Source organism: Lolium rigidum, chromosome 4, assembly GCF_022539505.1.
Source record: "Lolium rigidum isolate FL_2022 chromosome 4, APGP_CSIRO_Lrig_0.1, whole genome shotgun sequence".
NCBI classification, from domain to species: Eukaryota; Viridiplantae; Streptophyta; class Magnoliopsida; order Poales; family Poaceae; genus Lolium; species Lolium rigidum.
In genome coordinates this window covers 82,628,628-82,643,403 of record NC_061511.1, presented here as the reverse complement: position 1 = coordinate 82,643,403, position 14,776 = coordinate 82,628,628, and the positions used below count along the sequence as shown (strand labels likewise).

The 14,776-nt window shown below is 46.0% G+C and overlaps 2 protein-coding genes across 8 annotated transcripts; both read right to left on the bottom strand.

Annotated features, from left to right (window-relative positions):
* Window positions 1-1,862: 1,862 nt before the first annotated feature.
* Window positions 1,863-7,588, bottom strand: LOC124649140. Of its 7 annotated transcripts, none has more exons than XR_006986546.1 (10): window positions 6,585-7,584; window positions 6,402-6,482; window positions 5,922-6,326; window positions 5,711-5,825; window positions 5,338-5,388; window positions 4,951-5,026; window positions 3,454-3,556; window positions 3,003-3,131; window positions 2,519-2,646; window positions 1,863-2,135 (listed from the first exon to the last, which is right to left on the bottom strand). XR_006986546.1 is itself a non-coding variant. In XM_047188807.1 (10 exons), exons 3-8 carry the CDS (start codon window positions 6,075-6,077, stop codon window positions 3,115-3,117), a joined length of 525 nt encoding a protein of 174 aa, XP_047044763.1. In that variant the 5' UTR covers window positions 6,078-6,326; window positions 6,402-6,482; window positions 6,585-7,588; the 3' UTR covers window positions 1,863-2,135; window positions 2,519-2,646; window positions 3,003-3,114. The 7 variants fall into 7 exon arrangements, 2 of the variants coding, with proteins under 2 accessions (XP_047044763.1, XP_047044762.1); XR_006986547.1 differs by having other exon boundaries at window positions 4,951-5,022; XM_047188807.1 differs by lacking the exon at window positions 3,454-3,556 and adding an exon at window positions 3,557-3,670 and having other exon boundaries at window positions 4,951-5,022; window positions 6,585-7,588.
* A 133-nt stretch (window positions 7,589-7,721) lies between these two features.
* Window positions 7,722-13,704, bottom strand: LOC124647308 (putative pentatricopeptide repeat-containing protein At1g53330). Its single transcript, XM_047187272.1, has 2 exons — window positions 12,344-13,704; window positions 7,722-7,941 (listed from the first exon to the last, which is right to left on the bottom strand). The coding sequence occupies exons 1-2, from the start codon at window positions 13,702-13,704 to the stop codon at window positions 7,722-7,724; spliced, it is 1,581 nt and encodes a 526-aa protein (XP_047043228.1).
* Between the last annotated feature and the right edge of the window lie 1,072 nt (window positions 13,705-14,776).

Here is a 14,776-nt window from a genome sequence, read left to right as displayed (position 1 = left end):
CAATATTGAATTCTACTGTCATTTGCGATTCCTGTGGCAACCAAACAAGTGTCCATTTCTAGAATTAAAATGTAAATGAAATGAATACATGTATTCATTTCAAGATGCTACAAATAAAAGGAAATCCTGGCTTCCAAACGACCTCTAAGAAGTCGTTTGGTATCCATCATTTCGGCCTGAAATTTTGGAATTCATTTTGGAATTCCATAGGTGGGCTGTTTGGTTGCCACAGAATTGGGTTGTCATTTCATTTAGAAAATCCAGCAAAATGACACCATGGGTAAACACAATTCCGAGCTGAGACCTGTCATTCACATTTCTCCATGGAAGCCATTTACAAATTCAATATTGAATTCTACTGTCATTTGCAATTCATGTGGTAACCAAACAAGTGTCCATCCAAACGACTTCTAAGAGATTTTGCAAGAAAAAATAGTAGAGGTGAGAGATGGAAACTATTGCCGAAATTCGAAGTACCATCGTGTTAGTTGTTTTTTTTTCCAGAAATGGGGGATAAGCACACTGGCAACTGCATCAATCGATGCACACATACCGTTCTTCAAATAGCGTTTAGTTTACAACTCATTAAACTCATTAATAGCAGAGGATCAATACATATATCGACCAACGAAAAAGAAACAACAAAAGACACGACATATGACAACTATCCATTATGCGGTCTACTAGTAGCCGCCAACCAGCCTACTTGTATATGTTCTAAGCAACCATCAACAACCAGTTGCATGCAGTAGCCATAGACTCACGCTGATTCGATGACATTAGGAAAGACTAAATAACCAAATAAACCAGCTACTCCTCGAAGGTTTGATTAACCTCATAGATTTTGGATGGCCGCGCGTACAGGCCACCATATGGGACGATAATCTTAGGTCATTGACGTATAGTGGTTGTGGATACACGCCTCAAAAGGATGGATATCAAATCACTTGTTTATTTACGCACCGCCGAGGGAAAAAGACCATGATAACAATATGATGAAATTGGAAGAAACAATAAACCACTAGCTCCTAGACAAGTGACAACGACCGTGAAAGCCAAGCAAGCACGAGGATAGAGCTAGGGGAGCCTTATTCATTAGACCGCCGCCTCCACAGTCGAGATAGAAATGATAAAGAGACGCAAAAGGCCAAAACTGCCAGTCATGCATAGATTTGTTGGGTCCCCACCTTCGAGTCCCCAACAACTAGAAGACTGACAACGACGAGGGGAACCGGTGTAAATGGAGGCGTTAGTAGCAAACCATTTTCGAGTTGTAATGTTTTGCACCTCTAAACCTTAGGTCAGTACCACAAAATATGCATCAACTCAATACTCAGATGTTTCAATTCCCTATTAGAAAAAGTAGGATGGTTGCTATTAATTGGGCGTCACCTATGGTTTAGGATATTTTGAAGACAAAGAATAGAGATTGCTTCCAAGATATATATCCAAAAGATCCCACTGACTTGATTTACCTTCACTTCATCTTTTGGATGAGAGCAGAGCATAGCTCTATTGGTAAGGTGTGCGGGCGAGCACGCCACCCATGATCCACCCACACTAGATTTCGCACGATCCTGTGAAAACCGTGCAGACTTACATTTTATGTAAGACCGGTAGAAATAAGATGTAAAACGATAGTAATTTTTTAAGGTTTTAAAAAATGAAATCAGTAGAATGAAATCGGGTTAAAGCACACAAAATTACAAACAGAGTAGTAAAAGGTAATATAAACTTAGTGAGTAGTAAAAGATAATATAAACTTACTTGGAAGCAACCCTGTTCAATTAACTTCAAAAAGAGCAGGGTTTCTTATGTTCCTCTTACAGAAACACGTACATAAGACTTGACGCACGATCTCGTGAGACTCGTTTCAATTGTGAAAATAATAATAAATATTTTTAGAGTTTACAATGTAGCAAATCATACTAAATTACAAACAGAACAACAAACATTTATATACAACCACGGAACATGGGAAAAATATATATTAGCATGTAAAAGTTCTTGACTCTTCCGAGAGCAACAAAAGTAAGGAAGGAACGCTAAAATCATCGCCTACATAGGAAATGCATTCTCGCAGCATGGTCTTTACGCATGGTCTTTACTGCTTGCATCACCAAGAGTTAACACCGCTGCAAATAAAAAGATAAATTAACCAGTAGTCAATTGGGAATCAAGTGAAGAAAAGCAGACCAACCTATTCATGTTAACATACATTAAAGCTGCACACATGTACGGTGTTGTTACAACGTACTGATAGCATACAGAAATATTCAAACAATTCAACTATTGGGAATTGGGCAGTTCATGGCATGTCATACCATCTGTATTGAATAATGAAGGTACATGGCATTTTCTACTAAGAAAATAGTGGCCATGCGATTAAGAATTGAAGTTATACTACTTACTGCCATTAATTACGCATACACTTGAAATAACTGCTGATATCTTCTTCAAGGACGCATCATGCACAAATATTAATATGTTTCTACACAACATTTTTCTGATTTCTTACTTCCGCAGAGTAATAACTCATGTAGATGGCCGTCAGAGTCATGCAGATCCGCAGTTGTCGTCAAAGATGCCGGCTGCCTGCTTATACCGTGAGGCAGCTCGTTATCTCCTGGCAGCTAGTTGTGCAGCCTGGCAGAAATAAAGATACTTTAGCAAATTCAAATTGAAGGAAAATACAGTACAAGCTCAGTTCCTAGTTTTACTTGGGAATCAGAATATTCAGACATAAACATAAAACCTAGTCATTTATACATTGATTACTAAAAATAAACCAGTGAGGATTCAATTAAAATACAACTTACATATGACCTATCATCAAAACAAATCTATCATCGACCACTATTTATGGGCGTCTAAACCTCTCAAAGATAAGAACTAAAGCTGCTTACAAATGCTATCGTTCATTCAAGCACCCTTGCGTTGCTGCACTACTTCTGAACATGTTGCAGGTAAGTCGAAAGGAAGAAGAAACACATCTGACTGACCTATGTTGAGAGACAATCCACTTTGCGTAGGTACGCTGGTAGAACCCGGCCCATCCTCGGATACCCAGGCCTAGTTTCATGGGTTTCACAATCTTCCACAAGAAGGACCGGTTTACCATGCCAGAGTACCTGCATAAGTACACAGAAATAGTATAAATTTCGATTCGAAATAAGAAAGCAAGGTAATAAATAAAGAGGCAAGGAAAGTTGTTATTCCACGATGTTATGCAATACAATGTTGTGCGCCTGCAATGCCTGCGCTGCTACGTCTACTGACAACTCAGGCATGAGCAGTATATGTGGATTCATGTTTCACAACATTAAAATCATATGAAGATAATTCTGCTTGCACCAAATCAAACTACTTCTTTAGGTACCATTATTTAACCACTTGGCATCAACACTGGTCCTAATAACCAAGAACTTTCACATGGGATAATAAGGAAAATACCATATTTGCAGGTATGGTCAGTGCGCCTTAGCATGTGATACATGAATGCAGTACAGACTGAGATGGCTAGCAGCAGCACGACGGTGAAGGGGAAGGTGCTTGCCTGAATCATAATCAGTAAGGCGATGGATCATCAGTCCAAGATTGCGGGTGTGCACAGCCTCAACAAATATGATGGCCACGGCAATACAGAGGATTGGGAACAGAAACACCCAGACTGTCTTGAAGAAGCCAGAGAGAAGACAGAAGAATTTCTAAACTGATATTGAATAAATATAGCTATTGGCCATATATGCCTTGAGGAATAAAAAATATAGCTATTTACCGTATTGTTAGTTAGAGATGTATAAAAAGTTCAATCAAATTATTACAAGCATGAGGAAGAATTCTCATTTTTAGCACTCTGTAAACCAGACGGTCACTGATGGTTTTAGTTAGCTAGGGGCTACATCCTCAAACAAAAAAGAAGAAACAACACTACAATAATCTTTTCAAAATAACGGGATGCAAAGGAAAAAACGGAAACACAATGCTACCATTTGATCGGACACACACAATATATATAACATTTATGTTGTTTGACTCTTGAGTTTTGATTAGAAAGGTAGCATAAACTTTTGCAGTCCTGACTGTTGAGTATAGATTAGAAACAAATCTCATCCAACGAATATAAAATAACCTGACTATATAGTGACAGTACTTTATTAATACATCCCTGAAGCAGCTTGCTCTTGGTGACTTAAATATGCTCATACAAAATTAATCAATATGGTCTGTAGTGACAATGCTCTGTAACAACTTCTCAACTCTAAAAAAGGTTAAGTTCATAATTTGTGGTCAAGCATCTACTCACCTCAGCACAAATTGTTACACACTATATACCCTCTAAACCAACTTAGTTGGGCCCAAGGCACGGTTTATTGTTGCCAGCAAATCCTAGACGGCATCTGAACATGGATTAAAAATGGTATGAACAAATTAAAAGATCAGCAATAAAGGTAATTACTTCTCCTCGCAGAATCATGGCTAGTATACCTGGAGCATCCTAAATAATATTTTACTTAATATTACAGATTAGCATTTCAATATATTTCTGATGACGCGTTCTAATTTCAGTATATCAATTGCCCTTAAAAACGGAAACAATCATAAGAACAAACAGCAAAAACTGACCACTGGCTTGACACATGATGTAAAACAGTATACAAGAAACGGAGATATGCAATACGAGCATGCCTTGCCATCTGACTTCTTCTCGAATATTGTGAAGTCAAGAAACTTACTTTAAAGCATTATAATAGAGGTATTGAGCCAAGTATACCAAAAGGATGAGAGGATAAAGCTTTCTTTTGCCTTTATGTAACAGGTAGGTTAGTTAGTGTATTAGACGGACTGCACGGACAGAATCAAGTCCAAGAATATTTGAAGTCCAAGAAGAATTAGTAATACAGAACAGTTGCATATAAGTACCAGCAATGTAAACAATTTGAAACCTACCAGGAACCATATGAAGACATACTGTTTTTTTTGTGGCACAACTTCCTTTCTCTAGCACGACTCGCAGAAATCCTAGCTACACAGAACACTTAATCAGCAATATGCATTGTACATAACGGACAAGCATAACTACAAATCTCAAGCCCATATCCTATTTTCCAAAAATCTATCCCTCTCAATTTCATGTAGCAACAAGAGATCACAAGAAGGTGACCCTGAAGTGTACCTCAGGTGACTGGTCATCACACCACAGCCAGCCTGTATTGATATTCTCATAGCCTCAATGCTATCGGTTACAGGTACACTGTGGTTAACCTACATACACAATTCTTGAGCTGACAAAGCTATACGCTACAATAAAAATAATGTATCTCAAACCAAACATACCTTGAGGAGAAGAGCATTGCAGGACTTCTCCGCAATCGCCTTTGCAACCCTCTGCATGAAAGAGTGAAATAAACTAATGATATCAGCAAGGAAAATGAAAAGATAAAGAAAATGCATCTCAGAAAACATAGAGCATACAATTGGGTTGGCAGAACAGAAAAAGACCCACAGATTATTGCTTTATTTCCATATAAATAGGGAATGAAAATGTTTCAACTTTTGCTGGGGGTACAAATTTCAGATACCGTCTGGTAGACAAATTTCAGAATTTCTATATGCTAGACAGTCTAGTCATTTTGTTAATCCAATAGAAAATCTAATCCCATCAAAACAAAAATAGCACATCCTAGTATTAATATTCATAATAACTCACCACTTTGTAATCGATCCCAGCCTCCTCTACCAAAACATGCAATGCGATTTAACCACGGAGAGAGCCCAGAAAACTCATCGTTGTGGTAATCGATGATCATGTGGTTCGCCAGCCCCTGTACAAAAACAAAACAAATCCATATCAGAGCAACGCAGACCTATATCCTAAGCCAGCCCCAACAAAATCAAACAGAAGCCATTCGGGCACTCACAATAGGAACGAGCAGAGGCGGCGACGTTGGCAGCGACACGGTAGGATGGGTGGCGGCGACGGCAGCTTCTGTCCGATCCTCCACATCAGGCACCCGCTTCCTTGTGTGTTCATCCACGCCTCCCAGGGTGGGACGGCCAAAAGGGCCTAATCCCATCTCGCCGCCGGTCTCCCCCGCGCCGCCTCCTCCCACAAGTTGCGGCTAGTGCTCGCCGGAGCGCAATCTGCGCAACGGCATCTCGAACAATCTGCACCTGCTCTCCAATTTCCTCAGTCATCTTAGCATAGTGAACCCAGTCATCCTAATCAAATAGGTCCTCAATCAGGAAAATTGGGTATTCATCAACAAATGACTTGTACACATTCTTCGGGCTATCTCCAGATATCTTCTAGAGCCATTATTATTCTGCAGCAAGCAAAAGAATGACCAAACATTGACCATCAAAATCAAAATAAGATTACAACTTTAAACTGACATTACCTCTTCCTTGAAGTTAAGATCATAGGTTTGATCCATCTCGCCATAGAATTCTGAAGCAGCAATATTCATTCCAATGGAAACCTAGTAGGCCAGACCAGAATAATATATCATCAGTACCAAATATCTAGAAATAATGGTGGCATACTCCTTCAATTAATTTAACATGATGCAAGTTCAAGATACCTTGGCAGTATATTCGGTGGGTATACATGTTTATCTTTCTTTTGGCCTCCTGCTTATCATCAACGGCGACATAATTTTCTTTTCGGCATCCACGGTGGCACCTTCTTTCTCGTCCTCCTCGGTCTTCGAGTCCCAAATCCAATTCAGCTAGAGAAACGATACATACAAATACACAAAGTAAGCAAATGAATAATCTACACAGGAAATACAATGACGCAAGAAATTAGCACCATAAAGAATTTTATATCTGACATCCCTCATGGGAAAAGAAACAAACTGAGGTCAAAGGGGGTGAAGCCATACCTATTGTCCATCCACTACAACAAGACAAATTGGTTTATGAGAAGCATCATATCTACAGAGAGAAAAAACTAAACCGTGAAGGGAAGCCTCCTTACCTTGAAGATCTGCAGCACAAAGAAGGGGATCCAGAGAGAGGGAGAGAGAGGGTGGGGAACCTGGATATTGGTGGATGGAGCTGCAGTTTAGATGTCCAACGGGGCTCTTGTCTGATCCCCGCATCAGTCCTCCACTTCCCCACGTGCTCCTCCATGGGTCAGCCATGGCACCAAGCTAGAGGAGGCAGAGCTCAAGGGGACAAAGATAGCAGCAGTGTGGAGGTTGAGGCTAGGGGAGAGGAAGGGAGATGGAAATCTGGAGAGAGGGTCGACCCTAGGTCGTGGAGGCTGGAGGTTGGAGACGCTACCTGGGAGGGGGAGAAGGATGTTCAGCCAGGGAGGCGGCCGCGGAGGCTCCAGCCGCCGCTCCCGAGGAGCACGTGAGGAGGAAGAGAAAGGGAGGTGGATGCGTGAGGGGAGGGGAGGGGAGATGGGCCAGGAAGATGGTGGATGCACAAGATCTGAAGCGGCTCACCTACTGATGACGATGGTGGCGGCCTGAAATCGTCGCGTCTATGGCTGTCTCGAGCAGAACGGGCGGCGCGCTCCTGCTGGCCGGCGGTCATCCATGGAGGCGGAGCGGCGCGGAGGCAGGGGTTGGAAACGGGCGTGGGGGACGAGAAGTGCGGGCGGCCGGGAGGCGTGCGAGGAGAAGAACGCGAGGGGATTGGGGAGCAGCTGCGTGCGAGACGATTGGGTGGGCTAGGGTTCGTACCGACCACCGAAGGAAAGGTCCAAACTACCCCGCGCGGAGAAGATATTTTGCACGCTGGTGCGAGGCGAGCGCGCCCTGAAAACAAGCCGCGGCGACTGACGCGCGGACCAACTCGACTGTAGGGTCCAAACGCAGCCAGGCGAGGGTAGACAATGGCCAGTGCATGGCTTTCGCTAGCGCGAAGGATCGACGGTAAAAAGCTCCACAACCAACCAGAGCGCACGTTGCTGGCAGAAACGAACGACTGTGATCGAATTTCAGCCAGTACTGTAAAAATCCAACGGCTGACATGCTGAAAACGCTGTGAACCCCCATATACCTTTAGATTTGAGACTCGGACTCAGCGAGGTACTCAGATTTTTTTTCGAAAATACACCATGGAGAGGTGTATCGATCACATAGAAAGGTGCGGGGTACTCAGATTGTTTCTTCTATAAGCCACCAAAGGCATATGCACATGATCTTGAAGGGAGTCGGAGTAGGAGGCTAGAGCAGACCACATGCTCCCTGTGTTTGATTTAGAACAGGACGATGCTGTTGATTCCTTGTAAGCTCTAAACATGAAGTTGATGGTGCTAAATAGAACAAAACGAACTCAATTCTGAGTCCTGCATGGTGGGTTTGTTAGTTTGTACAGCCACTTCAGTTGAACAGGTGATGTTTGCCAAAAAAAAAAAAGTTGAACAGGTGATGAGGGTACTTCTACAAATGAGTTTCGCGAGTCGAGCACATGCACTATTATTACATGCATAGAACCGGAAAGAGCAAGGAACAGCAAAGTAGATCGCAATTTGACACCATTCTGGATATTCTCATGCCTGCAACATACGCAGTATTGAGTATTGTTCTTCTGTTGCGATCTTCCTCAAACACACCGATATGCAAAGACAGTGCTTTGTTCTATGAAAAAAAAGTTTTTTAATGTCGTTTAAGAGCATCTCCAGCCGCGTACCCCAAAGCGTCCCCCAAACCGCGCCGGATTGAGCGTTTGGGGGACGTGTTTTGTTCGAGTCGCCTTTGGGGGACGTCGCTCCCCAGCCGCGTCCCCCAAACGCCTCCCCCAAACATTTAAAATACTTTTTTTGGCATTTTTATTTCAATTTTCACAAACTAATACATAATTGGGTACGTGGTTTCCACAAACTAATACATAGTTGGAACCGTGGTGGACACAAATATAAAATATTGTAAATAAACTAAACCTAACTAGGCCGTGCATCGGAGGTTTCCTGTGTTCGCTGCTAAGAAAGAACGAGGGCACACCCGAGTCACCTAAGCCGGAAAATCCAGCGGGAGGATGGTGCCCTTGTTGGTTCTACCGATGAGGCGAACAGGCGAAAGCCTCCGTGCACGTATTCGCTGCGAAGAAACAACACTCAGTCGTCCTCCTCGTCGGTGCTGTCGCCGTGGGAGTCCTGTCGCCGTGGTAGTCCCGGCGGCAGCGCCTCTCGTCGAAGACCTTGACGCTCATGTCCCTGTTGCCGAAGTAGGAGAATAGGATGATGAAGCCGGCTTCGAGGCTGTGGTGGCGCGCAAACTTCTCCCAGCCGATGTTGAGGTACATCTTGCCGCGCGCGTCGTAGATCGCGTCGACGATCCACCGGTAGTAGCCGCACGAAGCCTCCCGCAGATGCATCTTGCGCGGGCGTACGCCGCCGACGTACTCGGCGAAGGAGTCCGGCAGCCTCTGAATGCCGCGCGGGTCGCCCTTGAGGACGAGGACGAACTCGAACAGCACGTCCGGCTCCACGTCCATCTCCGACGATGAAGACGACGGCGTGGGAGGCGACGGCGAGCGTTCCGCTATGCCGCGGCCACGACCACGACCACGGCCGCGGCCGCGAGGTCGGCCTCCGCCTCTACCAGACATAGCGTCGAGTCTTGTTGAGAGATGGTGGCGGCTAGGGTTTGGGAGAGAGGCGCTAGGGTTTGTGTGTGAGAGGGGCGATGAGATGCGCCCCTTTTTATAGGCCGGAGGGAGGCGGATGAGCGGTGGCGCTCATTAACACCGGCACGCAAAGCTAGGCGCGACGAGACGCGTCGCTGCGCCCTCTGCGGGAACTGCACCGTCGCTGCGCGCCAATAACTTCTGTCGCGAGGTAGGCAACGTTTAGGTTAAAATTAATTGTGCCGCTGACGGGTCGGCCCCGCCACTCCCCGCCTCGCTTTTCGGTGTGTCCGGCGTCCCCGGAGCGTCCCCTGTGGGACGGGGACGGGCTCGGGGCGCCGGACACCGTATCGGGGCGCGCCGGACAAAAATGGGCTTTGGGGGACGCGGCTGGAGATGCTCTAAGTACTAATAGATACTTCTTCCGTTCCATATTAGTTGAGTACAACTTTGTATTAAATCAGCGACAACTAATATGAAATGGAGGAAGTAGGAATGAGAAGTATTAAAATAGGCATTAACTTGCAGCCTCCTTCCAAGCAGTAGCTTCTTCCTGGTAGTAGGTGATTAGGGCGGAGGAGTGCTCCTCTTGCCTGAATATTCAACTATTTTTCCAGCCATCTTAACCAAGAAATCAGAAGTACAAATGTTTTGATGTCTTCTGTCGTTCTGGACATTCTGAAGCAAGGTAGTCCATAGTCCGATGCCCAATAATCTTAATGAACTGGACCTGAAAAAAAGATCTTCATGATCCACAACTGGTTTACCGAAGATAAACAAGAGAGACTACCCAGCCCAGGTTCTGAGTGCTAAGAGCATCTCCAGTCGCGTCCCCCAAACCGTCCCCCAAACCGCGCCGGATTGAGCGTTTGGGGGACGTGTTTTGTTCGTGCCGCCTTTGGGGGACGTCGCTCCCCAGCCGCGTCCCCCAAACGCCGCCCCCAAACATTTAAAATACTTTTTTTGGCATTTTTATTTCAATTTCCACAAACTAATACATAATTGGGAACGTGGTTTCCACAAACTAATACATAGTTGGAACCGTGGTGGAACGGTAGTAGCCGCACGAATGCTCCCGCAGATGCATCTTGCGCGGGCGTACGCCGCCGACGTACTCGGCGAAGGAGTCCGGCAGCCTCTGGATGCCGCGCGGGTCGCCCTTGAGGACGAGGACGAACTCGAACAGCACGTCCGGCTCCACGTCCATCTCCAACGATGAAGACGACGGCGTGGGAGGCGACGGCGAGCGTTCAGCTATGCCGCGGCCACGTCCACGACCACGACCACGGCCGCGGCCGCGAGGTCGGCCTCCGCCTCTACCAGACATAGCGTCGAGTCTTGTTGAGAGATGGTGGCGGCTAGGGTTTGGGAGAGAGGCGCAAGGGTTTGTGTGTGAGAGGGACGATGAGAGGCGCCCCTTTTTATAGGCCGGAGGGAGGCGGATGAGCGGTGGCGCTCATTAACGCCGGCACGCAGAGCTAGGCGCGACGGGACGCGTCGCTGCGCCCTCTGTGGGAGCTGCACCGTCGCTGCGGGAACTGCACCGTCGCTGCGCGCCAATAACTTCCGTCGCAAGGTAGGCGATGGTTAGGTTAAAATTAATTGTGCCGCTGACGGGTCGGCCCCGCCACTCCCCGCCTCGCTTTTCGTTGTGTCCGGCGTCCCCGGTGCGTCCCCTGTGGGACGGGGACGGGCTCGGGGCGCCGGACACCGTATCGGGGCGCGCCGGACAAAAATGGGCTTTGGGGGACACGGCTGGAACGCATTTTTGGTCCGGCGCGCCCCAAATCCCTTTGGGGACGCTTTGGGGGACGCGACTGGAGATGCTCTAAGGACGTGGAAAACAAGTAGGTAGTACGGAGTAGTTTATTTGAACAACCTCCGACGGAACATTCCAGTTTAGAAAGGCATAGCAATTGATATGATACCTATAATTCTGTAGAAGTTGTCCTATGTTTTTCTCCATATCTTTACTCTTTCTGGCACTTGCTAATTCTCGTAAATTGCACCCCTTATTAATGCATAGCAGAAACAATGTGGTATTTTACAGATAAGTAATGAGTTGTCTTTATTCTGTACATACTAGTTCAAAGTGAGTTACAAAACAAACTGTATATAAAGCCTGTGGAGATGTCAAAAGGTATTTAGAAGAACACAATGGCATTTATGAGTTGATGAACAAGATGTAGAAACAACAATATCTACATGAGCATATCAGAGAAGCAGTACAAGGCAAAGGCATTAATGAGTCAATAAGAGAACAAAAAAGTAAAAAACGAAAATCTTCATAACCATATCAGAGAATCCTAAACAACAACATATACCTTCAATAGGGTTTTATATGCTTGCATGAACGGTTTTTATTACCAATATACTCCCGCTGGAGTGCTAAATCCATCCTGCATCCGAACTGCATCTATTATCAATGAACCCCGCCTCAATATTTTACTTGTATTTGGCCCTGCCCAGCTGTCTTGATGTTCTTCATGGTCATCAATAATATTAAGTTAACTTTCAGGTAGGAACTAACCTGAATTGGGTAGGAAAGCCTGATAGGCAGCCTTGGCTAGCATATTGAGACATGGGGGGAGTTTAGTAGATAAAATATCATAATAATTGTTATTAAACAACAACAGGGCCAATCAAGTATCCAGAGATCTACTCAGGTGATCTTAAACAATCTACTCCCTCCGTTCTTTTTTAATTGACTCGAATTTAGTACAAATTTGTACTAAATCCGAGTCAATTAAAAAGGAACGGAGGGAGTAGATGCTTATTTATCATCAGCTCTGCAGGATCCCTCAGCACACCGCTGAGAGCTTTCTCCCATCCACTTGACTCCAAAGCGTTCAACTTAGCGAGACGGCACACCACCGACTCCAGCAAGACAACATCCCCTTCCCGCTCAATTCCCTGAACGAACTTCCTCGCACCTTCCTTGCTTGGTGAAAACCCCTTAAAGACCATCTCATCCAAAACCTGATCTGCCTCATGAAACTCCCCAGCAGCACACATTCCATCGAATAGCATTCTGTAGGTCACCACATCAGGAACGCAGCCCCTTCTAGGCATATCCTCAACCAACTCGTTTGCATCCCACCACCGCCCCAACTTGCACAACCCAGCAACCAAGGTATTGTAACTCACCGCATCTGCCTTGCACCCACTCTTCAGCATGTCATCAAGCGCTGCAAATGCCGCATCCAAATCCCTCTCATCCTCACAGAAACCCGCAATCATTGCGTTGTGCACCACTCTACTAGCCGGAATACCCCTTCCCTTCATCTCTTCCAGCAAACTAACCACCTCCCCTTTCCGCCCTACCCGGAACAATGCCCTTATGAGGGTCGCGTAAATGGCCGAATCCAGTCCGAGCTCTATCCTCAACGCCATCTCCTCTTTGAGCCTCAGCGCCTTGTCCACATCCCCCCTCTGGCAGAGACCCTTCATCAGACTGGCATACACATGAGCATTCGGCCTCACATTGTACTGTTTAATCATCGCCTCCTTCAGGTCAAATGCCTCCTCGAGCCGACCGCATTCGCAGAACGCGGCAATGAGGGTGCCAAACGTGATAACAGTCGGGGTGATCCGTCGTTGTAGCATTTCGTCAAACAGAAGGCGTGCATGGTCGACGGAGCCATCAGTGGCAGCCACCGCGCGCATGAGGATGTTGTAGGTGCACGCGTCCGGGAAGAAGGCGGCGTCGCGGCAAACAGAAAGGAGTTCGGGGAGGGGCGTGTGGCAGACGGCGAGTGCGTGTAGGAGAGTGTTGAAGGCGCGGGCGGTGCGGGGAGCGGGGAAGGCGGGGTGGGCAAAGGCGCGGCGAGCGGCGGCGGGGAGGCGAGCGCGGCCGTAAGCTGATATGACGCAGCAGAGTAGGGGTTCGCGCGGCTGGAGAGAGGAGGCGCGGAGGCTGGAGAGGAGGGACTCCATGGCCGGAAAGAGGCGCGCGGCGGCGAGCTTGGAGATGATGAGGTCGTAGCAGAGAAGGGAGTAGCGGAACGGGGCGGAGGCGGCGTTTGGCGGACTGAGGAAGAGTCGGAGTGCGGCGGCGGGGTCATGCTCCCGGCGGAGTGCGGCGGCGAGGTGATACGACGAAAACTTGTTGCCGGCCATGGCGACATTCGACATGGCTGCGTCGCCACTTGCGAACTGGTACAGACCTTTAGGGTACGTCAGGTTTAAGACCTTGACTATAGGAAAAACAGGTTTAAGACTATGATTGCCCTATTAAATATTGCCAGAATTTTTGCCAAGTTTTTACTTGCCAATAAATAGGTCATGTTGGAAAGAAAATTGAACAAGTCAACTCAAAAGAATTATAAAGGCATAAAATTGAGTACTTCATATTTTATTGACCAAAATAATGGTGAAAGTAATTTTTTAGGTTGCGTGCGCGCCTGTTAAACCGAGACGGACGCAATACAATTTTACCCGTGACCATATTTGTGAGTTTCGGTCATAAACTCACAATCCAAACACACTCTAGCACTCACAGCCATGTTATGATTAAGGCTTCCGCTACCACGAACGACATGTCTTTACTATTACTAGTATTAAAATGAAATATGTAATATCACACTTTTCTCTAATGTTATATTTTTCATGATATCATACTTCGCACTATTTACATAGCAAATGTCACCGCCGTCTATCCCCTCAAATTTGGTCTGTCCAAAGAAATCTCACGCTTAGAAAAGTTTGTTTCTCACTTCCATATTATTCTCAACTACACTTATCTTCTTATCTCTACATATGACTATCTCTACTACCGTCCAACCTCCGTCGCTTGGAAGTCGGTCATATTCTTTTCATAATCGTGCATAGAAAAATCATAACCCGTATGTCATGATCCTCGCATGCATGCTATGTTGTAACAGTTTGTTAGTTTGACTGTTTGCAATGTGTTTAGTGCATGCTGTGTTGTAAGAGTTTGTTAAGTTGTGCTCTAGGGCTTTCATTTGTGATGTAGGAGAAGGGAAACTCGCCAAATCTCTCTACGAACTCCATGCTCCAGGCGGACGCGGCGATGCCGCTTTGGTACAGCTGGTGCCTGATAAGTGTTGCCAGCTGACGAAGAAGAACATCATGATATGGCCACCTGCTCTGTCGACGTTCCTTCTAAACAGGGTGTGTGGCCTCATCAAGAAAGGGGTTAGAGTGGACCTTGGATTCAAGACGAAGTACA